The sequence below is a fragment of the Varanus komodoensis genome, unplaced genomic scaffold, assembly GCF_004798865.1.
Source record: "Varanus komodoensis strain SLA01 unplaced genomic scaffold, ASM479886v1 scaffold35, whole genome shotgun sequence".
In the NCBI taxonomy this organism is placed as follows: Eukaryota; Metazoa; Chordata; class Lepidosauria; order Squamata; family Varanidae; genus Varanus; species Varanus komodoensis.
This window is the reverse complement of record NW_025335856.1, coordinates 416,322-443,459: the sequence shown is the minus strand read 5'-3', so window position 1 is coordinate 443,459 and position 27,138 is coordinate 416,322. Positions and strand designations below refer to the sequence as shown.

At 47.2% G+C, this 27,138-nt stretch overlaps 1 protein-coding gene across 1 annotated transcript in view; it reads right to left on the bottom strand.

Moving 5' to 3' along the window:
• Positions 1 to 1,121: 1,121 nt before the first annotated feature.
• The window catches only part of EPHA1 (EPH receptor A1), a 70,711-nt gene continuing 44,694 nt past the window's right edge, over positions 1,122 to 27,138 (bottom strand). The window contains exons 5-18 of the mRNA XM_044439609.1: positions 17,712 to 17,867; positions 16,816 to 17,151; positions 14,520 to 14,644; positions 14,257 to 14,416; positions 12,031 to 12,127; positions 11,848 to 11,903; positions 9,382 to 9,504; positions 9,101 to 9,286; positions 8,612 to 8,673; positions 6,837 to 7,046; positions 5,265 to 5,414; positions 3,776 to 3,969; positions 3,155 to 3,310; positions 1,122 to 2,023 (exon numbers count right to left, since the gene is read on the bottom strand). Coding sequence (XP_044295544.1) covers positions 1,945 to 2,023; positions 3,155 to 3,310; positions 3,776 to 3,969; positions 5,265 to 5,414; positions 6,837 to 7,046; positions 8,612 to 8,673; positions 9,101 to 9,286; positions 9,382 to 9,504; positions 11,848 to 11,903; positions 12,031 to 12,127; positions 14,257 to 14,416; positions 14,520 to 14,644; positions 16,816 to 17,151; positions 17,712 to 17,867 — 2,090 coding nt within the window. The 3' untranslated portion in view covers positions 1,122 to 1,944. The remainder of the gene's footprint in view (positions 2,024 to 3,154; positions 3,311 to 3,775; positions 3,970 to 5,264; positions 5,415 to 6,836; positions 7,047 to 8,611; positions 8,674 to 9,100; positions 9,287 to 9,381; positions 9,505 to 11,847; positions 11,904 to 12,030; positions 12,128 to 14,256; positions 14,417 to 14,519; positions 14,645 to 16,815; positions 17,152 to 17,711; positions 17,868 to 27,138) is intronic.

Sequence of the window (27,138 nt, the reverse complement as noted above, 5' to 3'; positions counted from 1 at the left end):
GTCATGGATACTTACCTGGGAGTAAATGTACTCTGAATGCATATGTAGAGGAGGCGGCTCAAAAGCCCTTTATATTCTTAAATTCCTCTTCCCTCACCCAGCATTTACTGGTGCCTTGCATATAAATGGATCTGTGCTTTTATTTGAGTTCCTTTTAACAGTTCTTCTTTCCCTACAGCTATTGTGTGATGTCAGCGGAGTTGCTCATAGTTTGTTACTCCTCTATAACCTTGCCCAGAACAGTCAATGTCCCTGCTTTACTCCTGGGCTTTGTATTTCTGTACTTTGGCAAACTTTAGACTCTGTTCAAATAATTTTCCTGCCACCTAGCTTCCCAGAATTGATGAGGAAGAGGTACCAAAAACCTCGCTGTGGTTTGGTTCATGATGTGATGGCAATAAGCCATGATAGGATTACTGTTGTGAGAATAGCTCACGGGTCACCCAACAAAAGATCTGACTTTTCTGGAGCTTCTCAGCTTGCTAGGCAGCCTTCCAGGGGAATTTGCAGCTAGAGCCACTCTCCTGCCCAGCTCCCCTCCCTTCCCGACACCCGGCAGAACACCTTTTACATTCTTGGTTTTGGTAGCTGCTGACAGGCCCTCCAGAGTGCCCAACCAACACACTGAAGGGTCCGTCAGTGGTTTGCCTCGTCTTTTGTCTGTTTGCCCTGCAAATGGTTGCACAAATAGTTTATTGTTTTTAATATTGAGATTCTGGAAATGCAGGTTTTGGGTATTTTTGTGGATGCAAAAATGGGATGCTAGAATGCTCTAGAATGTAAGAAGTAGGGATGTACAGATTTCGTCTGTGTTTTGCAGGCAACTTGGGTGCCTTTCATTTCTTCATCCCATTGTTACCATAATATTTCGTCCAGGTTTGCCTGTAAGTACTTGGGAGTACAGCCTTGATTTTGAAAGCTATTTCTTAATTTTTCAAGCTTACCCCCCACCCCACTTTTTAAGGGGAGTAATACAGGGAGTAATATATGCAGCCCCCCAACACACACATGTTAAAAGGATGCTAGTCCTGCACAGTTTCCATGGAAACCAATAGGGAAGCGACATCTACAAGCTGTTGATAAATGGGAGCAAAAATTCAAAATTTGATCTCCGTGCCATGAGTTTATTTACAAAATCATACATACAACGCATGATAATTCCAGGCCTGGGTTTCCCCCTACACCCTTTCCTGATACTTTAAATATATAGGCAAGGTCCTCAACTTGAGGAAGCAAAGCTTCCAGCAGCAAGTGATGCCCTGCTGTAAACAAGCCATTTCTACTTCTGACACGAGACTCCAGGAGAGAAAAGATACATACAAAAGAACTAGGGTCGGGGCAGTACCAATGGGGTCGAACCTGCTGTGTGACGACGACAACAGGTGTGCGCTATGGGGACAGAAGGTCTTGGCCCCCATGAACTGTGCAAGCAACAAGAGGGCCCAGGATTTTGCATTAGAAGGGGACCCCCATAGCTGGATATGGCTTTACTGCTAGAATGTCTTCAATCACTGCTTAAAATCGCAAGCACACATTGCTTCCTTGGCAGCTGTGACATGAGACAGGCACAGTGAAAACACAGTAGTGGAGAGGAGGCAGAGAGCCTAGAAGATGCAGGAAACGGAAGAGCCAGGAGCCTGCTTTTGGAAGCGCTCACCACTCATCTGGCTTCATATCTGCAGGGAGCCCCTTGGAGTGTCGCTTCCTGCCCTGGGTAGCTCAAATCCCAGCCTGTGTGCCTTGGGGCCCAGTGAACACGTCACTGCAGCAAAGGCTGGCTGTAGGCTCTGCCACTAGACGTTGGCTGTCCGGGCTGCTGTGAGCATGGACAATGGCAGTATCCCGTCCCGTGGTCCTCTTTTGCCTCTCTCGATGCCGTTGGGCTCAGTGCTGAGCCTTCTCTGAGGCGTGGAGCCTAGCGGCCAGCTTGGTGGGGTGAGACCATCACTCCTTGAAGCCCTGGATGCTGCACAGAATCCGCTTCTGGTGGCCAGGAAGAGTCACTCCCATTTGCTTCAAGTCCCTTGAAGGAAGCAGAAGGGCAGGAAACATTAGCAGCCAGCAGACGTGGAGGGACAACTGCTACTCACACAGTAGAGGGGATTCCACAGAGCTGTGGAGTCCCAGAAAGTACTTCTTTTTTCCAGAGTGAAAAGTATGCGTGGGCAGATAACAAGAAGTTGCTCTCCAAAGTCAATTCCTGCAAACTCAACAGGCCGAGGAATGGCACTGACCTAGAAATAACCACTTTTGTGTGCTGTCTCACAAGGCGGCGTTTACACACTCAGTGCAGGTGGAGGCAGCAGTTGAAGGTGTTACGACAGATCCAAAAATTAACTGTTAATTGCTAATTCAGCTGGGGAGGGGTGGGCTTTTAGGAGTGAAACTTTCTAAAATTAAAAATGATTGAACCAGTAAAAGTGTTGGTCTATTAGGGCATAATTATGGTATACAATCTACAAAGCAAACCGAACACGTTTGAAAACAGTATATTTCTTTGAAGAGTCATGGCTGCTGTCACCAGCACCCTCTGGCCATCGGTCTGCACACCAACAGACTGATGATGATTTCTTGGGTATATGTGATTATTTTCATGTACATCTGTTAAATGTTACGTTCTCCCCCCCACCCCTATAATTTGGGGTGTAATCTTACGTGTGTTTCTCAGGGATGATGTTCCACGGAAATGGGGACAGGATATGCATATGGCATGCCTTGAAATCACACATTCTCTGCACTCTTTGTCACCAGTCCTTTCTCTGGTTCTCCGCCTGAACTTTTGCTTAACACCCAGAAAATGGGCAGGTGAAACATTCCCTCATTGCTTATGTCCCTGCCAGGAAAGTGCTTCTACCTGCTGAAGATCTGCATTTCATCCCACTGTCCCGGAACAAAAGTGGTGATCCTAGGAACAGCTGAAATTTAGCTTTGCAGGGTGATGGCCAGTACCAGGATCAAATAGCTGGGGAGCTATGTGAGCTGTTGTCTCACATGGTGCGAGAGGTGCCAGTTTTGCAGCTAAGATGGTAGCTAAAATCCCTTTGCCAGTCCTGTCTGCAGAAAGTTCTCCACAGCAGTTGTAAAACCTCTGCTTGCATTTATCTGCAGTTCCCGCTTCCCTGGCAGAACCCCAAGCCCACAATCCCAAACTTACTCAGCAGAGAGTTCCAGGACAGACTCCATGGTGTTCAGGCCGGCAGTGCGGAAGTTGATGATGTAGCGTTTCATACGGATGGATTCCAGCCACTCAGGAATTGACCGATAAGGAATCCCATCAGACCCACTGCAGCTGGGGAGACGAAGTGTCACCCTATAGATAAGACAGACAGGTGTTTTCAGAACAAATGTGGCATTTAACATTGCAGAATATGAGGTGACCTGGATCCCCTTCCATCAGACTAAAAAGAAATACCTGCTCTTGTGCGGAGCTTATGGCACCCTGAATTCACTGATAATGTCCTGGGCTGGAATGGGGGAACTGAGGCGTCATTTTCTTCATAGAACCCAGTTCGGCTTAGACACTGTTCTTACCCATGACATTGTCACAAATGCTTTCTTTTGTACGTGATTTAGAAAAGGCACCAAAAGGAGGGTTGACTAGGACATGGTACAATTCTGCAGCTGTGCGTGCAAAGCACAAAAGGGGTACTTTGTATGGAATTCTTCTTGCACACATCATTTTTTACAGGCTACAGAATTCAGTTTTTCCTGGTAGAAATGTTTGTTATGTTTTAGTACAGAATGTCCTCAGCTTTGATCATCCTGTTTCACTTACCTGGGGTCAAAATCAGCCACAGTTCGAAGCAAATGTGGACTAGAGATGAAGTGTTCTAGCTGAACGTGGATTTCCCGGAAACGTGGCCTCCGTGTCCGATCATATGACCAACACACTTTCATGAGCTCATAAAGGATGGATGGGCAGTCAACAGGTGGAGGGAGCCGGTATCCATCCTCTATGCACTTCATCACCTGTCCAAATATAAGGAGAGAGACCTCTGAACCCAGGCCAACATTCTACAGAACAATTTGAGGCTGGAGTTCCTGACACGGCCACTTTCTCGGGAGTGTCAAGTTCAAATGTTGAGAATGTTTTGGAGCTGGGACTGCAGTATTCTGGGCACAACCCTGTCACCCCTGCCCACAATGCAGAGAGCCCCATGAACTCAGAGGCTCATGTGCTTCCTGCGCCCCAAACAAGGTGTGGTGGTTGTGTTCTTGGGCCCGGCTGTGCTTCACACCTTGGTTTGTCTGTCTCTAGCTGGCCACTTCTGGCCACCTGGATCAAGCGCCAGGAAGGGTGAGGGAAGGAAGCTGGAGCCCCAGACAGAATCAAAGCAAGCTATTGGCCTCATCTTTGCCCCCGCATGCCCGTTTGTGTCCTCTCCTTGCTGGCTGTGGGGCCCAGCAGTGGCTCAGCTTTCAGGGTCCCACCTCCAAGTTCACAGAATCTTGAGGCTGGAATTCCAAATAATTCTGTGATACTCCAGAAAACAGGAAGCCAAAAGACTGCATCCTTAGCTAATGAATCCATTCAAAACCTTTCATCACCTAATGATTTTGATTAGGTGACTGAATGATCACCGGGTTGTTGAAAAGTTTGTTACAGTTTGATAAAAGAATTTGGAAAAACGGCAGCTGACAAATGATAACACAGAAAGATATCACCTCCTGTATCTGAGAGGTTAGAATGCCTGTTATGATGCTGTTCACATATGCACGAGTCATTTAAAAACAGACTGCATTTTTCTTTAACACCATTGCAATGGATCCTGCAAAAGTTGCTTGTGGCCAGAAATGCTCCTTCCACCCACTGGAAGCTGCTTTTACCACCAGCTGAACAGAGGAGGGGGCGATCTTGCTGTCGCCCTCCTTGAGCAGTTCTCAAAGTCCCACAAAAATGCACTTTGGAGGGATTGGAGACCCTCCAACACCACAGGGGAAATGCTGCTGGGACATGCAGAGGGAGGGGAAACTGGCAAAAGCCACTTTCCCATCTTTCCAAGCAGAACTTCATGCCTGTGAAACAAAAAGTTCGGATCCAGCACAGTGTTTCTGATCCTGTGAGGATTTATGCCAGTTTAGAAATCAAGTAAGTGCATTCATGAATCATGGGTGAGGCTTCCTTCAATGGGACTATCTGCTGCGGAAACCATGGTCTGGAAGAGGTGGTATCTTGGGCTACAGGAAAGCCTAAAGCGCACGTTCTTATCATGCTCCCGGTCTGCTTGTTGGGGGGACCACCTGTGTTTTCTTCACTCGCTTACCTCCTGATTGGTCATCTCCCCATAAGGCTTGTCGCCATATGACAGTACTTCCCACATGACAATGCCAAAACTCCAGACATCACTGGCAGAGGTAAAGATTCGGTGGGCGATGGCTTCAGGAGCTGTCCATCGGATGGGAATCTTGCCACCCTGTTGAAGAAAGTTTGCAACTCAAATGGGAACAACAGGGACGGACTGCAAGGTCCTCTACCCTTTGCTGCAGGAGTGGGCAGAGGCGAGCTCTCCAGATGTTTGGAAGTTCAACTGTCCGCACAGCCAGTGGGCAGGAAGGGTGAGAGTTGAAGTCCAAAACACCTGGAGCAAAGCAGGGGCAGGCAGAAAACAGATCAGAGGAAGTGTGGCTTCTCCCTTTAAATGTACTTCTGTTTTCTTTCAAGTTTTCAGGTAGAGCCCATCGTAGCTAAGAATAAAACAACTATGCAAGCAATAACCACTCAAACAATAAGCATGGTAACCAAGAACACAGCAGAAGAAATACGCATCTGTCTAAAATATTCACCAACAGCAGCAACTTTAAAGCATTTTACAAGTAAAGTACAAGGTAGCATAAATAAGGTTGCTGTTGTTGTTGTTAGTCGTGAAGTCGTGTCTGACCCATCACGACCCCATGGACAACATTCCTCCAGGCATAAATAAGGTAGATCAACTTAATTGGTCCAATGCCTGTTTCAATAAAAGGGCTTCCCTCCTTATTGCTATCTAATATTTATATTCACCCCTGAATACTGGTGGAGCTCTGTGGTCTAGAGAAGTGAATCACTACTAAAAGTGGGCCTGAGCTACTGCTCATTTGAGTACAAGGCAGTCCGCAGGTTACGAACACCACCTTTTCCTGAGAAAATGGAAATTCATCTTGTATGTAAATGGGATCACAAACAACCGGTCCTCCACATTTGCGGGGGTTGGGGGTGCAGGACCCCTGTGAAAGTGGAAAAGAGCAAATATCTCCAATTCACCAGTGTCCCCTCTTTGCAAGAAGAAAATACCGGAGAGGTTCTCCTCTCCAGATGGGCAGAGCAAGGCCTGCTCTGGAGATCTCCCTCTCTCACCTTTCGCTTCCTCTCTCCCTATGGTGATGCTTTGGAGGCCTCCCTCGCTCCCCTTTCACTTCCTCCCTCTCTATGGCAATGACGATTTCCTGCAGCAATTTTTTTTTTAAAAGTAATAGGCTTTATGGTGGTTTGTTCCTAAGTACGGGGTGTTCCTAACTCAGGGACTGCCTGCACTGGCACAGGTGGATGGCAGGTCTGAGTGTAAGGACTTATGAAAAGGTTTGCAGCATGGTGTGCATCTTCTGCTGTAATTTCCATGAAGAAGAATCTAGGTTGATAGGGGCAATGGACCAGCCTCTCACGGGGCCTTCCTTCATGCTAAGAAACCACTCGCCTGTATCTTTACTGCCTGGAAAGTTGTCACTGAGGTGGAAGCCACCGAGGCATTTTGCCACATTGCATCCACAATCTAAAGGTTTGTGGCTTTTTCATTTTCCCTGCTGTAAGTTAATGCCAGCAATTTTCCCTTTCTCAATTTTTAAGCACGTTTTCACCTTACCTTTGTTTCGTAAGTTCCTTCCACGTCGTTTTCTAAGATCCGAGAAAGGCCAAAATCAGACACCTTGCACTGAAGGTTATGAGACACCAGAATGTTGCGCGCAGCCAAATCCCGGTGTACGTAGTTGCGGTCTGACAGATAGGTCATCCCTGCGGCAATGCCCTGCATCATGGTCACCAGCTGCACGCAACTGAACTTGTCCATGTTCTCCTGAAAAGCACCCATGATGAGAAGATGAGCCTTCTCGTTGTGCTTGCCTGCTTGCTCAGGAAGGAGCCTGAAATTACTGTGGCATGAAATGGCAGCGGCAAGAGGAGAGAAACCTCCATTTGCAGCCAGGAACTGCGCACTTTGCTGATCGGTATGAACTTTCAGAGCTCAGCTATTGCGTTTAAGGGAGGGCTGTAGAACTTGTCATCAACCAAAACAAATTTGCTGGGTCATCAGCCACAGATGGTGGCTTGCCAGATACTTCCACTCTCTTATTTTAACAGTTCCAGACAGATGACAAAACCTGGAGCTTTATGGTGCTCCTGATGGACCCTTGTAGTTGGCTGAGGGGCTACATTCGGCCTGGTGATGAGGGTGTGCAAGAACTTCAGTCCTAAAGCTGCCTTTTCCCTTTAAAAAGCTAGCCTTTCAACAAAAGAGCTCCCAAAGCAGGAAACGTTAAAGCATCAAATTAATAAAGAAAATGAACAAAACAGGAAAAGTAGGACGAATAAAGAAAATCAAGCCGAACTATTGATAGTTCATCTGAGTAGCAAACTTGCCATCATATTAGAATCTTGAATTATTTTACCTCTAACTAAATATTTCAAAATTATTTCTAGTCCCCTTTGAAGAGTGAAAGCTTCTGAAGGTGGCATCCATGGTAAAAGCCGCAGAAAGCGATTCCAATTTTTAAATAGCCATGAGAAGGGGCTTCAATAAAATCCATAAAAAACAAGACTGCATAAAAATTAACAATGTGGGCATTGGCTGAAGACCCATTCGAGAAACGGCCCTACCTCCAGGTAATATGCTCTCCGCTCTCAGGAGGCAGGGGCAAGCAGTGAGGTGGCCATTAATGAAGTTCCCGAAAGGGCAGTCCGGTTCATATGGGGAAGCAGGTGCTCTTTCAGCTATCTGAGTCCAAGCCATAAAGCGCTCCATCTTGGTGGAGTTAGCAAAAAAGGACAGTTTCTGTCCTTTACCTAGACCTAGTATTTACAGAGGTGGTAACCCATATCTGCACCTGACTCACCAGAGTAAAGTTGACTGGGTTTGACAGGGGGTTTGAGCAAGATGATTAAATGATGGTCCATACAAAAAACAACACTGTGCAATAGTATCATAGAATAGTATGGCTGGAAGGGGTCAGAGGGTCCAACCCTTGCTCAGTGCAGGACTCCAAGTTAAACCAGCGCTCTCAGATGGCTGTCCAGCTGCTCTTGAATGCCTCTAGTGTGGGAGAGCCCACACCCTCCCTAGGTCATTGGTTCCATTGCCATACTGTTCCAACAGGCAAGCATCTTTTTCTTGATACTCAGCTAGAATTTGGCTTCCAGTAACAACAGGTTATTAACTGACTGGGAGCCAGGTTCTAGCCTGGCCTTCTCTCTCACCTGCTCATATTAGACATGGGGTGATTTTGTGCATATGTGAAAAAAGGGAATATTTAGAGCAGTCTGAAGAGATACGTATGCAGCCCACACACAAGTTTAGCACCTCAGTGAGATCTAGGCCTAAATGGATGACACATGCCTGAACCAAACTGAGGTCCAGTCACTTACTCGCAAGAAGGTGTCCAGTGCCCCATTTTCCATGTATTCTGTAATAATCATCATTGGGTTTCCTGGATGAAAAAGGAAAATGACCATTGCTGTTAACTTGCAGCTTTAAATTGTCCCCACTTAATTACCCTTCAGTTTGTCAGCGCCCCCCTGGTTTTATCCCAGTCCAAATACAATGATCATTTCCCCCTTCTGAGTATATGAAGAGGCAATATCTGAGACAATATGCCTTTGGCCCACCTAGCCCAGTACTTTGTTCACTCTGGCTAGCAGCGGTTCCCTGGGGCCATGATGCAAGGCAATCCTGCAAGTGGAAACCTGGTCCCTTTGGCATGCAAGGCCAGTGTTTGCCCAACCCTAAACTAGGGCAACTTCACAACCACTGGCCTCACATTCACTGGAGCTTCTCTGCAGTACGGTCTGCTGCCATCCACTGCCACCATCGCCACGGATGACGGCCCCCTCACATCACCAGCACTGTGCTCTTACGTTTGGTGACAACTCCCTCTAAGCGGACAATGTTGTGGTGATTGAACTGGCCCATGATGGTTGCCTCACGCAGGAAATTCCACCATGTTGAATCTGAGTAGGTTGACTTCAAGGTCTTGATGGCTACAACAAGGCGTTCCTTCCCTGGCAAGCGCAGAGTCCCACGATAGACCTCTCCGAACTCTCCTGTGGAACGTCCAAAAGAAAGATGGCGGATATAGGAATGTGTGGAAATGGGATCTCCTGAGCACAATAGCAAAGCAGCACCTAATGACACTCACCTTCACCAATAACAGTCTCAATGGTGACAAGAGAGGGGTCCAGCTCCTTCGTGAATTCTAAGACTCCCCTGCTGGGATCCTCATAGGGCTGAAGGTCCACATAAGGTTTCAACCAGATCTCATCTGTAAGGAGAGTTTTCATTATGAATGATTTCTCCACAGAGTCTGAGGGGAGGAAAATGTTTGTTGGCACAAGAAGAGATGGGCTTTGCATGACACATGCCTATTTCTAACAGACTGACAGTCCCCCCTAGAGCACTTGGTTCAGATGGTGCCCTGCTGGGCAACTTAAACTAGCTGTGCCTCACCTTTCTCCCCTCCAAAATGTGACCCAAATCTTAGTTCCTTTTCTTGACTGGTTCCAGCCATCTAAGGCTTTTGAGACCTACGTTACAGTCATTAAGAAGGGAGCCCAGCCACTGGGTCGTTTTCTGATCAGCTGGGTGGATCACTGACATCGGAAACGGAGGCTATCACATTACTGGACAGACCAACCATCTGTCTCTGGTGTTTACTAGGCAAAAAGTCCCATAAGAAAGACTCAGTTATACTAGAGCATTCCATATGGCCCCTAACTGGACACCAGATGCTCCCTTACAAACATTTCCATCCTCTCTGCAAAAACTTGGCTTTATCCTCTGAGACCAAAGACTTAAGTAGATAATGTGACTGGATAGTTACTGGATTCTTGATTTTATGTAGAATGTTGTGATTGCTGCCTTCCTTCGGTTTTTCCCCTTGTTTCTTTTCCACTGCCCTTGTAAAAATTTGGATATTTGGCTGTGTGGTTTGGAAAGGGAATTCTCACTAAACCCTTTCCCACATGAATGGTTACAAAGCTACTGCTTATGTTTTAAGTCTTTTTAAAGGGTCTGGTAAGTTCTGTTTCTGGGCTTTGGGAAGCAAAGGCCAAAGACTGGGGTACCCCCCCCCAAATGGGGGGGGGTCCTTGGCAATAGGGCTGAAGAACTCTGCAGGCAGCTGGCCAGACTAGGGTGTCTCAGGAGGGACCTTGTGACTGGTGCCAAGTGTCAGAAATTCCTTTCCAGGGAAACCCCAGTGTAGAAGGTCTTTACTCCAAGGAAACATAGAAACAGAGAAAGTCAGAAGGGGCCTCCCAGGCCACCTAGTCTGACCCCTGGCTCCAGCCAGCTCCACTCATGACATGCCTTCCACGTGCATGCCCAGCCTATCCTTGTACATCCTTATCAATGGGGCTTCACCCACCTCCCATGGAAGCCCATTCCATAGCCTCGGGGTCCTAACTGTCAGGAAGTACTCCCTGGCATCCAAACTGAACCTTGGTTCCTTGAGCTTGGCTCCACTGGAATGTGTCCCGCCCTCCTCTGCAGGGGAGAATGGGTCTCTACCCATCTCCGTGTGGCACCGCCTCACGTACCCAGGCTCTTCCTTCTCCCTGTCTCATGACACCCACACAGCCCAGTCCTCAACATAAGACTGGAAGATCTCATGGAGGTAAATAGAACCTGCCCTAAAACAGGCCTGGAGGGGGACTGGGCCAGAGGCAGCAGGCAGAGCAGGACACTGCTGCAGGCAGCGCTTTCCTGAAGAAACGTGTGCAAGAACGGCTCTGCTCAGGGTCCAGTAATAGTTAAGCCCGTTTTGGCTTCCAGTGTTATGACTGCAAAAGCAATTGTGTGTGTGTGTGGGGGGGGGGGGGGCAGGAGGGTCAGCTGGCAAATACTTAGTGTTTTTAAAGCTGTGTTCAATTTTTATTACCATCACAATTACATTTATGTAAACGTATCTGACTATCTGCAGTTACCATCTTGCATGTTCACATTGAATTCGAATTCCTACCTCACTTGGTGTTCCCTAAAGAAAACTGCCCCCACCATGACAGAGTATTATTCATGACTGGCATATATCCCAGGCATTTCAACAGGTTTACCCCATTAAAGCCCAAAGGTGCAGTTTAGGCAGGAGGGAAAAAAAAAAAAAACCCAATCCTCCCGGCATTCTCCCCAAGTCGGCATGGGATTGCACTTCAGCTTTCAGGACCTAGATTCACTCCACCTCTGTGCCTGCCCTCCCCAGCCCCACTGCCACCATCAGCCTTGAAATGGATACAGTGCCCTTCTCAAACGTCCCCTATGGAGGAAAGGACCAAGTGATGCCACTTCAGAAGGGAAAAGCTGCTGGGGGAGGAGGCGGGGAAGTGTTGGAGCAGGAATGAAGGCATGGCAGGGGACAGGAGAGCTTGCTCCTCACGCCCACCACCCTCCCAGGTTTTCCCTCTGTCCACCTTCAAAGGCAAGGGACAAGAGAACACCAGTGGGGGAAGGTTAACTGTCTCCCCTCGCCCCTCCTAATCTCGCTCTCCCCACCACTGAGGTGGCTTTTGGTGCTCTTGGATGCCTGCCTGGTTCCTGGGCAGGCAACCGGCTGCTAAGGCCCCAGAAGTGCTCCAGCACTCCCTGGCTTTTCCCAGCCTTGGGCTCTCACCTCGGTCGTAGCTGGGCTGCTTGTGGCACGGTCGTGCTCGGTGATGCCGAGCTCTCCTGCAAGGGACAAGAACAAAAGTCAGTTGGAAAAGGATGCCGTGAGTCGGAGATGCAAGCACAGCCAATATCTGTGTCAAGAGAATTTTTTCGCACTGCCTCTAGTCCTGGGAACTGCCATCTCTACCTTCGCCGAAAAAGGAAGAGTCCCACAAGCAGACCAATAAACAGCAGGATTCCGAAGATAATTGAGACAATCACTCCTCCAGATGGTGCACCGGTGTCTGCAAGGACAAAGGACAGGTTATTGCCCTCATTCCCGGGGCGGAATGGCCCTATTTGTATGCCTCTGTGAAAGCCCATTTCTTTAATCTCTGGTGGGGCAGTGGGATGGCAACCAGCTGCCACAATGTTGCTTTTCACCCACCCACCCTGGATGCAGTGCAGAAGTGGTCCCCGCACACAGAACAGAACCCCAAGAACAAGGCACCCCCTGCACCTCTTTGGAGGACTCCGTGGGTTAGACTCAGTGTACAAAAGTTTTAATGGCATGTTCCACCCAACAGGCATTACTGCTAGCTCTAATATGGAAGGGGGGCACAGAACTACTTTGTAGCACGTGGTTTAGCCGGGGCTGGCATACATGTGTCCTGGGGGGCACAATCCTGATACACTAAGTGCTTTAATATACATATGAAGAGAGGGGACCCCAACCCTTTTGAGCAAATAGCGTGGGTGGTTTTTTCTTTTATTTTTCAGTCGGTTCTTGTTATTTTATCCATTCCTAGGGTTGGGTCCAAGTTTCACCCGGATCAACAGTGTTGGCAGAAGTGGCCTCCCTGTCCCCTCTTCCTGGCAGGCCCCTGGAAAATGTTGCAAGAGTCACTAGAACTTGCTGAATGGGATGAGTCAGGATGAGAAGGAGAGGTGGAATAGCCAAAACTTGGGGACCTTCCAGAAGCACAGCTCTTGCTGTCATGGGAGACAGGTTTTGGTGCCAGGTTCTGATCTATAAGGTCACCAGAAGGACAGCTGTGAAGTGTCCATCCAATGTATAAATGCTAAATTTCCCCCAAACGCTATCTTTAGTATTAGGATGGGCACAGAACTCTTGTAAGTGGGTGGTTTGGCCAAACCCCAATTACACTTTCAATGCTGAGTGGCATATTAGTAATTTTTCCAGTATATTTTTCATTCCCAAATTCCATTTTCATCACTTTTTAAAGAAACCACAGTTGGCTATTTCCTCTCTTCCTGCCTCTTAAAAGTCTTTGCTGATGTTATTTATCTTGCTGCATCAAGAACCAGATGGAGGGCAGAAAGACATCACACTGCATTTTATGTTATGACTGACTGTATCGTTTTAATCATGTTGTGAGCTGCCCAGAGAGCTTATGGATAATGGGGCAACATGCAAGTTAAACAAATAAATTTGTGCCTGACACAGACAGTTACACTAGTGTATCCCACAGGAAATGCATACAATGTGCAAAACAAGTGAGCAGCCCTAAACCTGCAGCCGGCAAGCATCAGAAAGCCACAGAACCCACTGGCTTGTGTCCCGAAATGTCCAGGGACCAGTACCTGCTCTTCACACTTGGTAGAACTTGATGTAGTATCGTGGTAGTTGCGCGCAACTTGACTGCTATCCAAGTGATGAAGCAGCTCACAGGCACCAACGGGAAGTCATTTGCATGACGTCTTTTGCAACACAGAACTTAAATCATTCATTGCTCCTTTCAGGCTCTGTATTTATTTAAGGGCATTTTGTATCAACACCCAGCAACCAAGTCCTCTGGGACAAAATCAGGCCATATTTTAGTAAGATCGTATTTTGGTTATGCCACTTTGAAAAGCGTTTGCTGCCATCCTGTTCTGTGCTTGCTTGCGAGGACACCGTGCATGCCACAACTGCATTTTAAGATTCTGGGTTTAACATTTGCTCCATTCAGCAGGCTCTGTTGCTATTATCCCCGGGGCATGAGAGGACGGCATATAAAAGTTTTAATTAATTAAATAAATAAATATTTCTTAGGAGCAGCAAACAGCAATATTGACTATTGTGGGAGGAAGGGGAGATGTCCAATGACTGTGATTGGATTTGTAGTTTCCCCACTGCTAGTAAGATGCCACGCCACTGGCACCATGGGTCTTCTCCGAATTGCCTTCTCGGTAGCTTGCCAGGACACAGGTGGGCAGCTTGATGGGCTCCTGGTTCTACTGGAGGCAAGAGGTTCTTTCTTTCCATGGTTAGAATTAGCAGCTTTGGGAAGAAGCGATTTTCACTGGGGAGACGGCATAAAGTTCAACCCCTTCCACCGTGACAAAATTCCAATCTGGATAGCTACTTGCATCGCGTTTGGTCCATTGGCAAATCCCTCTTCTATGTAACAGTGGGGAATTAAAGGCCTACCCTGTGGAAGAGTGCAGAATTCCTGCTCCTGGGAAAATGGTCCAGGTCCCAATGGAGTGATGGAGCGCACACGCAGCAGGTATGCCGTGTCAGGCTGCAGGTTTGTCAGGGTCACCTGGGGTTCCTGGAGGTGCTGCACAGTGTAGTGTTTCTCTTCTCCCTGTGGGAAGCAAACGACTGGGTTGTTTCCTAGGACTTGGGCAGCTCAGGAAAGGCAAGGAAAACATTTTATGGAGGGGATACAGTAGAAGAGTCTGTCTCGCCTTTTCAAAGTACATAACTTCATAGTTCACGGAGCTCTGGCTGCGATGCCGTGTAGGTAGCCAAGTCACAGAGAGGCTGGTATCATTCCGCCTATCCAGGACAAGATTGGTCACGATGACTGGGGCTGTGCAGAAAGAAAGAGGAGAGGGTCAGAGTGTCACATGCCCTTTGCAGGAGGCTGAGAAAGTAGCTAGATCATGTGTTCTCACATCATCGGTTGTGGACATCACTGCCTTTCGTGGCTCAGTGCAGGTAGCACCAGCCTATGACTTCCACAGAGAGAGGGCCCTTGCAGTAGAAAAGCAAGCTGATATATCTAGGATGTTTGGAGGGGCCAGAGTAGAGAAGAGACAGATCTTGCTTGCGGAGCAGTTTGTCGGCAAAGAAGACACTTCCATGTCTTTAGATTATTATTCCTTTGTTCATAATTTGCGTTCTTTGACTGACTGAACTGATACTCAATAGTTGCTCTTTGTTGCTTTCATTAGAAGTATTTTGTTTTAAATACCCCCTTCCCTCCAATTACTCATGAATTTCACTGGTTTCTACCTCAGAACTACCTAACGTCTCCCACAGAGCTTTTGCTATATGAAATGGGATAGCCTGATTTCCTGGAGGAAAGATGGGATCCAAGTGTAATAAAGATTTGAAGGTCTTGTTTATGGAGAGCTTGCAGGCAAGATGGCCTGTGGTGACAGTGGGGGGAAGGGTGGAGCTGCTGAAATCCAGATCATGAGAAAATGGTCCATAGATATGGATGTGTGGGTGAAGGAAGCATTTTTGAAATGGCACACTCCTTAAAGCAAAGAGGCAGAATGTAAAAAGCAGGATATGGAATGGCCCTATGAATTTCTTCAGGCAGTTGCTGTGGCTGGGCAGTTTTTCTGAAACTTTGCTCAGTTCTTAGGAAGAACGTGTAAAATACCCAGTGTCTTCCTGGTGTGAGCACAGCCAATGACCTGGCACACAGCCTTCCTGTCACAACCTGTCTAAGGTTAAGTATGTCCTGAGTGACCTTGTGCTGTGCACTCATGGAGATCAAACATCTTTATTTCACCATTCCTGCAGTGTGCCAACCTGCATCCTCAGAAACAAGGGATGCTTTGCATGTCCATCATGATACCATGGAACAAGGAATCAGAATGCTGCTATTTGTAATACTGCCCTCCAGTGCAGGTCGAAGGAGACTGAGAAAACGATCCTGCTCTCTCTCTGGGTGAGTCTGCGTGTCACGATGACGCACCCAAGCAATGAGCCATGGCGGGGTTGGTGTGCAACCCACGGTGCTCCAACTGGGATTGCCACAGGTTGTTGGTCCTCTTGCTCCCCCTCCCTGCTCAGTCCTCCTGTGCGGATTCTAGCAGATATCACAATAACCAAGTTCTCTTCCCCCTCCTGCAATGATCATGAGCCACTTAGTGCTTGCCGCGGCCTTTTTGCATTTTAAACTTCTTTTCCCTGGAGATTGCAAAAGCCAGCTGTTTTTGCAACCTCTGTTCTGACAGCTACACACAGCCCAAATGCCCTATTGCAACCTTGGAGAGCTGCCTATGTTTGCCAAACATATTTTTATCTTCCCCAATTTCACAATATCTGGCAAAAATATTACTTCAGTTCATATTCTGTACATGCACAACTGCAGATGTTTATGGTTGCCTGAGTATGGGAACGGGGAAGCTCAGGGTGCGCAATGTGTGTGTGTGTGTGGGGGGGGCCTGTGGGTATGTTTATTTGCCCCTTTAGCTACATTTGACAGCTGTCAAAAGATGGGCTGTCAAATGTAACCAAAGGTCCAGGTGATTTTAGGTTACAAAAGTGGGGTGGGCAGTTTGTTCACTCCCTTCATGGCAAGAGCTTCAGGATGCTTTGTCTTCTTGGACCTATGTCCTAAAGGGACCCTCTCTTTTAAACATGCAAAAGTACGAGTTGCCCCATTTACAGGAGTAGTCAGTCAGGAGTAGTTCGACAGGGATCAAAAGTAAACCTCCATTGTTAAAGTAGGATTAGGATATGGCAGGAAGCTATTCAGGACTCCCATCCCTGAACTGCTTAGGACTCTAGTGAAGGATTCACATCCAGATCCCTGCATAACAGTATCTGTTGTAAGCAAGCACACATGCATACGCACTTGCATGTACATACGTGCACATGCACGTACACCTCCCCCACTGCAGTTAGTTAATGGTGGCATAAGGAGAAATACAGCTCAGCTACTGACAGAACTTTCATTTACTTTGCTTGCTCACTTCCTGAGGCCGGAAAGATCTCTTCCCCATACTCACCACAGTGACTCACCTGCATGGCCCACAGACACCCAGACAGGAGAACTACTACTTCTGCGTGAGGCAGGGCTCAGCTCTGACACACCATTATGAGCCTGTACAATGAAGCTGTAATTAGTATAAGCCTCCAGGCCATCCACAACCACACTTGGCCTGGTGAGGCCTAATGCGCTGGGGGAAAACAGCACGCCACTCTCGCAGGGTTCGCAGACCAGGTAGTGGCAGCGTTGACACGAGACGTTGTAGGAGAGGTCTTTGCGGCCACCGTGGTCAAGGGGCGGCTGCCACCAAAGGGAGACCTGGGTCCCCACGAGGGAGAAGCTGACATTGCGAGGAGCCGAAGGAGGGCCTGGGAAGGCAAAAGAGGGAGGCAGTTCAGTTAAACACTTGACCTTCCAAAGAGTTCTGAATCCTGTCTTCAGAGATCTCAAAACTGATATACTCAATGCACACCCAACAGAGTTCTGTGCTGGCCCATTCACCTGAGGGCCAAGGTAATTTTTTTTCTTGTGCTGTCCCTGGGCACAGCTCAACTGGACAAAACATGTTTTATTTATTTCAGCGTAGACAGGGATTGTGTGGCCCTTACCCAGAAAAACAGAGGGAGAAATGGAGAGGTTATTTGGTTCAGTGCACTGGATTCTATCATAGAATAGTAGAGTTGGAAGGGGCCAGAAGGTCATTGGGTCCATTGCAGGACACGGAGTTAAACCACCCCTCTCTTTGTGCATCTGCTCCACATCCTATAATAGCCAAAGTGAGGGATGGGAGTGGCTAGCATGAAAATGCAGATACAATCCCGTTGCTTCACTACAGTGAATGCATCTCAAGGGCTGTGCAAATGGGTCTTGGCTCCCCAAAGGGCCCATTCTACCTCCCTGAAGGTGCTTTTCTCCCATACGGACTTACGGGTGCAGGCGACAGTTTGGTCCTCGGTGGATGTCCGAAAGAAGCCTTTGAGGCAGGGGCAGCCTGTGGCTGCAGGTGAACTGGAGGAGCTGTTTGGGGGACATTTGAGGCACTGCTCCATCTCCAAAGAGTGGCGATAAAACCCTGGTTGGCAGGCTGTGGAAAGGACAAACAGACCATGAATGCTGCCCAAGCTAATGAGAGCTATGTTTGCTTGTCTGTTTGGATCTGAGCAGTGATCAGATCCCTTGACCAAATCCCAATTAAGCTTAGGAATAAATCTTATTACAAAAACAATCCCCCAAGCAGGATCTGTAGAATAGCTTTAGCTATTCCACTGAAGCAAAGTTCCTTCAGATCTACAGAGGTTGTTTCCAACTTGCAAAATTCACAGAGCCCCCACAGCTCTTATCACACAGGCAAATCCACCTCAGAAGTAAGTCTCCTTTGAAGAGTTGGCATTGCCTGTTCAGCACCACCTCGTTTGCCAGTCTGTGTTGCTCTCCTCTCCCCAATACACATCCTTCCTCATGTTTGCTTCCCTATCAAAACCAGTCCAAGGTCTCTCCTGCTGCACCCTCCTCCACCCAGGTGAGGCCGGGCACAGTGTTGCCCAGGACCTTGAGCAGGGATTGAGGCAGCTGTGAGCCACCTGCAGCGTGGAGTTGGCTGGGTATCATGGGACACAGCATGGGCATCATGGTGCACGTTGCCCTGAGATGAGCTGGAGGCTGGCAAGCCCCCTGTAGGTTGTGCTTTCAGCAGGACATACAGACGGGATAAGAAAGAGGGCAGTTACTCTTGGAGGGTCTGTAAACAGGGCAGTGTCTATGCCACAGTTCTACAGATGTGCAGAAAAAGCACAGGAAAACTGCTAGGTGCAGCTGCAGGCCAAACTATTATTTATTATATTTATATCCTACCTTTCTTCCTTAAAGGAAGGTGGCTTACATAATCCTTCTTCTCCTTTTGGTCTTATCCTCACAACAGTCTCGTGAGGCAGGTTACACTAAGACTCTAAGACTCTTCAGTAAGCTCACTGGGCGACTGTCCCAAAGTCACCCAGTGAGCTTACTCTGAGCTTAAACACCTCTTGCATGCAGATGGAATAGACATGGCATTTCCTCATTTATTGTGTGCTTGTGATCCCTCACTCATGGAACTCTGTGGGGCTTTTTCACAATGTGGGCATTCTCCAGGGCCTCTCCCAAGCTTTGCAGCCCATTTCACAGCTTTGTTAGAGCAAGCAAAGTCTGATATTTTTTCCAGATGGTCCCACTATTCAATATAGAAGCCTCTTGCATCTTGTGATTGTGCTCTATGCCATAGCGCCACCTTGTGTTGTATAATGGAACACACAGCAGAAAAATCCCAGAGCAGGGAAAAAACTTGCATGAAGGCTGTTCTAACCCTACTGCAAAAACAAAACACAAAACTCCAGAAGTTAATAACAGGTTTTATGCTTCATGAAAGGGAGGCTATTAATTTCCTCTCTGAATTCCACACTTAGGAATCTTTCCTTTCTCTCTCCCTCTCTCTCTCTTTCTCTCTAAGGAGAGGGTGGTGATTGGTATTAGGGCTAAAACTTTTGACATGCATCTTGAGACCTTATTGGACAGACATGGGCCCAAAATATAAACACAATAATAACAATCTGTGAGGGAGGTACAGAGGGTCTGTAGTTATAGAGAATTTGTATCTTCGCAGGTTATACAGACCTTATGGGATCCAGGTGTCAGTGTAGAAGCCATGTTTGGACCACCATGTCAAAAACTTGGGCTTCTCCTCTTCCCCAGGCGAACAACTATTCACTTATATGGGAGAAAGAGGTATGCATGGGGACACCTCTTCCTTTTCGCCTGGGTGATTCCAGCCTGCCACTATCTCACCCACACATTGCCACAGTCCTGTCCTGGGGCTGAGTGCTCGTTTCATGAGGCTGGTGCGTCAGGGAACATTTGGAACTGGCTTTGGAACTGCACCACCCCATCTTATTCTGGGGAAAAGCAGCTGTTCTAGATGGCTCCCGTGGGGATAAACCAGGTTCCCAGGGCAGCCATTAAAATCAGCACTTTAGGTCCTCATCTCAAACTTTCCCACTGGTTCCCCAGACCCATGCATATCAGAAGGGCCCCTTTCCACCACAGCTTCCTCTTCTGATTCCTCAGTCTCCCCTGCATGCCCTGATTGTCAGCCAAGAGCCACCACCCTGATGGAACTGGTTCTCACTTCTGCAGGCAGAAAGGCAGGTGGGAAATGGTTGCGTGGGCGGCATCAAGGGAGGGCAGGAGGCCTGGGGAAGGAGGCAAAGGTGAACAGGAACATGGGCAGCAGGTGCCAACTGGATTATGTCACCACAGGGAGGGAATGTAATGGAAGAGAGACAATCTTCTTCCTTTTAAAAATATCCCACAAACAAAAAAAGAGACAGCAGGTGGCAGCATGCACTGTATGAAGGTAGAAGCTGATTTTTCACTTGTTTTATCTCCAGACTGACATAAATACACCCATCTTTTCTGAAGCTAAGCTCCAAAGTTTGTCCAAATGTTTGGGTAAACTTGGGTCCCATATGTGGGGACCCAAGTAAAATAGGATTGGCTTAGACCAAGTATTCTCCCTCAGATGATAAAGCTGCACCTGAATGATACATTTTAGAATGCAGATGAGTACCTACAGAGCTGAAATGCATGAAAGATCCCTACACATCAAAGTTGTGTCAGGCAGAGGTTTCTAGGCTAGCTCCCCCTGCTCAGCACATTAGATTTCTATGCAGATATTTTTTTTCTGGACTAACAAGCATTCAACCACGTAAGCCTTCATCTTACATGAGGTTCACGTAAGTGAGAACAAGGCCTGAAAGATTCTTTTCTAAAATGCAAAGAACGCAGAAGATGAAATACATTGGACATGCTGGAAAATGTGAAATAATTCAGGTGCAAGATGCCACCTGAAGTCCAGTTGCTCCTTCAATCCACAAGTTGCTGGGATTGCCCTGTCTTGGAAAACAGGGAATAATTACTTCTTATTAATCAGGGCTGGATTAACTCAGAGCAGCCAGGTTGATTTCCTTGTAGGGAGGCATGAATTGCTGGGTGTTATGTCTGTTCTTTGCCAGTTCTTTGCCCTGAGGCGAGTAATGCCTCTTACAAATAAGCTTCTTGTGTCTATTCCATACATGATGCAGTAGCAAACTTGGATTTCCCACACTTGTCAGCAAGCTGCAGCCAACAGTGGATGAATGAACCTGCCCAAACCACATTTTTGCAAACATGTCCTATGCATGGAGATAGGCCAAATAAAACCCAAATCCTAACATGGGAAGAGGCCCTCAGAGACATCTTTTTGGAACTAAAGTGGATCAGTGAAGCTGTGTCTCCTGGAGTTCTCCGCGTGCTCCAGCAGGAATATCCCAGTGCTATCCGTCTTAGCTCTTTTGCCTGGGATGCTGCAACTAGGCCTTGTCCTCTGGCCTGCAGAAGGCCCAATCCTCAACCCTGAGCCAGGCAGGCAGATGGGAAATGGATGTGTCTGTGGAGGGCCGAGAACAGGCAGAGACACCCCTCCGCTGTGTGGGGGCGGCAAACAGTGGCACCAGCTCAGCCACCACCACCCAGCAATTATCTTTAACAAGGCCTGTATGGACTCATTAAGCAGAAGGAAGAAAAGGGAGCTTCCACCCTTACTCTCACAGAGCAGCAGAAAGCTCCCGTTAGGGAAGGCAAGCCAGCGGGACCTTTCCCTGTATAAACCATACTTTCTCTACCCAGGGCTGTCTCTATATTCACACAACAAACTGTTCCCACCTCCAGTCCACCGTGCTTCAGGGAAAGGAGACGAGCAAGCAGGACAGGGAAGTTTTGCCCTCTCCCTAAGTAGCAGTCTGGCAGTGCCCAAAGCTGTTGCTTTTATTTATTTTAGTATGTATAGGATGCCTGATAGGCCAGGAGTCCTCCCATGGCACCTTATAAGCCCAGAATGATGAACAACAACAACTACAACTGGATACCCTAATAAAATGTCCAACGTTCACAAATACAACAAACAGGAAAGCAACAAACACCAGCATAAAATGCTGCAATAAAAGCCTATGGTAAAAATGCATCTACAGCCCGAACAGTCCAGTAAAATATAATCGGGGGAAAGCAGAGTAAACAAGTACTCTTTCCTAAAACCTTGCAAGGACAGGACATGGTGCACCTGCAAAAGCAATGCATTCCAGAGGCATGGAGCCACTGCTGAAAAGGCCTGCTCTTGTTACAAGCCCGCCTAACTAAGCACGCAGTTGAGAAGTGCTTCTGTGGCTGACCTTAAAGTGTGGGCAAAGTGACAACTGTGAAGGTTGATGGGATGACGTTTTAAAAACGGTGACATTTTAAAAACTAAGCAGGCCTCAAGCTAGTATGTATCCTGAACGAGAGATTTCTACCTGCAAGTTGCTCTGAACTTCCCCACTGGAAAGTCAGAGTGGGAGAGCCAGTGTGGTGCAGTGGTTAAGAGTACAGGGCTGGGACTCAGAAGATCTAGGCTCTAGCCCCAGCTCAGCTGTGGAGCTCTGGGTGACTGTGAGCCAGGCACAGACACTCTGCCTAACCTACCTCACAGGACTGTTGTTGTGAGGATAAGAGGAGGAGGAGAATTGTGTAAGCTGTCTTGAATTCCTTGTCAGGGAAAAAAGGATATAAACAGAACAACTAAAAAATAATTTAAAAAGCTAATTCACACCCATTATCAAAAATTTGTCCTAAATTCTCCAGCAGGGGTCAGCACGCAACCTCCCACCTTTAAAAAACTGGACATTCCAGAACCCCAGACCTAAAGGCATTCCCTATGCCAGGAAGGCACAAACCTGGAGCCAACATTGCTTTTAAAACTGTAGTACCACAGTGACATTGACTCTGTCTCTTGCTGCCTTCTCCTGTTCTTTTCTGTGTCTATGGTAAACGTCACAGCATGGACTATGTGTATTCTGCATCAAGTATGAAAACACTACATAATGTGTTGGGTACCGATGATTAAGGATTTCATTTGACACAGTTTTGCCAGCAAACCCACCTGATTTGAACCCCCCAAACTAATATACAGTTCAGAAAGCCATTATTCTTCCATTTTCATACTTCTCCGAGTTTTACAATACAGTCCTTGGCTCAAAATTGCACTAAAATGCATAATTTAAATTAAAGTGCATACATACTGTGTATTTTAGGATAAAATGCTCAAAATACATGTATTACATACAATAAGGTTAAAATGTGGGTTTTTTATTTTTTATATGTTCTTCTAAAAATTATCACAGATTGATGTGGAAGTTGGATAGAAGAGATGTATGAATAATTTCACTGAAAATAGAAGTGGACTGATCTATCCATCCAGACACTGATCAGAACCAAGAGAATCCCAGTTTTCATTGACAGTACAAGGACAAGTTTCTAGCTCTTATGATTGCAAAGATAAACTTGAAAGTGTGCGGACAGTGCCAGGTGACATGAAAGTTACAAATTAAAGGCGGTTTCAGTAGCACTAGCAAACCTGTCTCTGTAAGTGTGGCACTTAGGTAGCCCAAAGGCTATGATGCAGAGGGAGGAAGGGGGTGAGGGAAGTCAATATGAAACAGCAATAGATCTTACATATGAGTAGTCTAATACAGTATGTTTTTTTAAAGCTAGGTGGCCCTCCCTCCAAGGGAGGCCACAACAAGTTCAAGATGACAGCTTTGTTTCTCATTTCCATCTTTTCTGCCCATCCCAATATTGAACAATACAGATCAGGGCTTTACCACTCCCCCCCTTTAGCCCTTTTCTTGATCGTTTGGAGGGGACCACACCCTGATTCTGGAACAAAGGCTGAAAGGTGTATCTCTGGCATGCTCCCAACAGGGTGGGTCCAGTAAAAGGTTTGAATCAAGGTCTGATCTTGAAAGCACACTGAGGTCTGACGCCAGCCTGGATGCCTGGGACAGAGATATACCAGTAACGCTGCCAAATTTGCATGATTTTTATTGCAAGTCTTGGTAGCTGGGAACCTGAAAAGTATCCAGAAAGGCACGAATTATTTCTCAGTGAAAGGGAAACACTCCTCATCCTGGTACATGGACAGTATATGACAGATCCAACATAAAAACGTGTCTGAGGAAACCCTGCTTCAGAGTGCAATCATACGCACGTGTAGACAGAAAAAAGCCCTGCGACTCCCAGCTTTCCTCAGCCAGGAACACTCCTGAGTTGTAGGCCCCCTTTTCTGACCAAGCATGCATAAGACTGCAGCCTTAACGATGCACGGAACTGCACTCTAGCAAAATGTCCAACCTTTTTGATGACACACCTTCTGTGTGTGTGTGTGTGTGTGTGTGTGTGTGTGGAGTGCAGCGCACAAGACACAGTACACCTCACCCTCACCTGGGTCCCTCTTGGCGAGATCAAACAAGTGGCAGGCAGGTTTATGCTCATTACAACTCTGTCTCTGAGTGCAGCTCTTTCAGCTTCCCCTTCTGTTTGAATGGGAACCATTTGCCTTTGTGGGAGAAAGCAGAAGAGGGCACTGTATGGAGCATAAATCTGTCTCCCTGCCCCTGTTCACTTTGGTGCCTGGGAGCCCAGAGCAGGTTTTATACCATCTCAAGTGTGCCCAACATTGCAGCCTGCGGCAAGTGTGCTGTGAATGCTGGCCATTGCCTTTATGTAAATAGATTTGGAGCAAACAGGCTATTCTCATGCCTGTGCTGCACCCAACTTGAGCTAGCAACTGTGCCTGTCCCAGACATGCCTTTTCTCTTGAGGAAGACCCACAGTTTGATCTTGCCTTCCAACTCCAGCCTCATCACCAGTGTGAGAAGCAAACACTTTTCCTTTGAACTTGTTGTCTGGAGACACCTCTGTCTTTGGCTCTGCCGAAACTGGGTAATGGCGTAGCTCGCATGTCAGCTACTGCCTGGGAGAGTGCAGGAAGGACCTGCCTGGGCAGGATGCGCTCCCTCTCCCATTCCAGGGGACTGTTCACAACCCAGGAGGGTGGGGAGAAAGCAGTAATAGTAGCTGCTAAGTGGAAAAACTGGCTGAGCTGTGGAAGCAGAGGAACAGAGAGGGAAATGATCCAAGGCTGGAACATGTTCACAGCTCTTCATCTCATCCCAGGGACAGGTAAGGCAGAATTCTGCAAGAACTACCAAGCTTGAAGCAATTACCCTGGAACTTCCAGAGTTGCAGATGGCTCTCCAGAATAGGGCATCGCCAGGCAAAATCTAAAGAGAAACATCCTGTGGGGATATGATAGTATCTCAGTATCCGTGCATCACCCCACAGCAAATAAGAACAGGAAAGTAACCGCATAAGAAGAGGTGTGCTGGATTAGATCAAAGGCCTATTTCATTGCAGCATTCTCTTCCTCAGCAGCTGATCCTGACAGATGTGTTGTCTCTGATACTGGAAATAGCATCCAGCCATCCTGACCAAGTAGCCACTGGTAGTGATATCTTCCACAAATCTGTGGAGTCCCCATTTAAAGCTGCCCAAATTGGTAGTTGTCACTGCATCTTGTGGTAGCAAATTCCATAGCTTAGCTTGGAAGAAACACAAAGTAAGCAAGGCGGCATGCCAGCTTCTATTGCTGCAGATGTATGAACGCTTTCGAGTTACACAGAACCCTTAGACAGAGTGCTAACATAAGAAACGTTACAAGAACCCTGCTGGGTCAGACCAAGTGTGCACCTAGTCCAGCATTCAGCTGACACAGAGGCCAATCAACTTCCCAAGGGAAACACATGAGCAGAATTTGAATGCAACAGTACTCTCATGCCCATGTTCCCCAGCCACTGGTGTATGTAGGCATGCTGCCTCAGATAGTGGAGTCATCAGGACAGGTAGCCACTGATCACCTCTTCCAGCATTTGTCCAGTCCCCTCTGAAAGCCATCCAGATTGGTGGCCCCCATCACTGCATCTATACCACAACAAACCCCTAATTATAGGTTTTCTTTTCAAAACAAGCATTATACATTCTCCAGCTACTGTGGGAGAAGATGCCTCCCCACCTGTTCAATCCAGATGTTGGCCCATCCTGTCCTACAGCTAGACTTGGATGTCATTGCAGGTGTATCTTTTTGATACCTGTCCCTCTTTACAGGCAGTCCCCGAGTTACAAACACCCAAGTTACAAACAACCTGTACTCATGAACAAATTGTCATATAGCCCATTAATTTAAAAAATACTGTGGAAAATCTTTATCACCACAGAGAGAGAGAGGAAGTGAAAGGGGAGACAGGGAGGGCTCCAAAGCAGGCCTTCCTGCCCCATCCGCCCAGACAGGGAAATCTCTCCAGCATTTTCCTGCTGCAAAGAGAAGGCACTGGTGAGTTTGGGAGGGGGGTGTTTGGAGATATTTGTGCTTTTCCACTTTCATGGGGGACCTGCTAATGTGGAGGGCTGACTATACACGATCCAAATTACATACAAGTTAGACTGAAAGACAAATTTCTGTCTTCTCAGGAATGGAACTTGTTCATATACTGGAGAATGTCTGCTCAACAATGGGAGAATAGAGAATATGGGGCAGGGGGAAAAACAACATCAGTGAAATTAACTGATTTTTATCCTGGTTTCAGCACAAAGCAGCCAAGGGATTCTAATGGAAATCTACACTGGTGAAAGTGACACACTTGGTGGAAAGCCCCCTCAATATCATCAGTACTGTTCTCCCAATATACCATGGCAAAAGTGAAAATGTGGACTACTGGCTTTTTCTGAATGTGACACCTCTGTAGGAACAAACAAACAAGCAACAGCAGCAACAACATATGGATGGTGGAAGACATAAAATACTTGTCTTCCAAGTATTATTTAGAGGTGACACAAAACTATCCAGCAAGTCAGGCCATCAGTCCATGTAGGTCAGCATTATCTGCATGAGGGCCAGAGGCTCTCCAGGAGTTTCAGCCCTTCCCAGCCCTGCCTAGAGATGCCGGGAAGTGAACCCATCCTCTGCAAGCAAGGCATTCACTCTAGGCCACTAAAAATTGGTGGCATATTTTGAAACCTTTGCTGCCTCTCCATTGTATCAGAAATTCTATGGAGTCTGGGGTGGTAGCCATTTGCTGAATTAAGGGTAGCGGAGTTGGAAATGCGCACACAACCAGTTTCATAGAAGATTCTTCAGCACTGCTTTCACTGAAACAAGTGGGAGCTGCACAAGATTATGGAACTGATCCTGTTTGTTACAGAGGAGAACCTCTCACATGAGGTTATTAGTATTCATGGGGTTAAGATATTTTAACACTAATATCTTACACTGCTATAAGGACAGTTACCTTTTCTATGCAATAATTCTTAAACATGGGGCTTCAGATGTTGCTAGACAACAACTCCAGCCAGCACCGCCAGTGCTCAGAGATGATGTACATCTGGTGGCCAAAAGCTGGGGATGACTTGTGTGCTAGTCA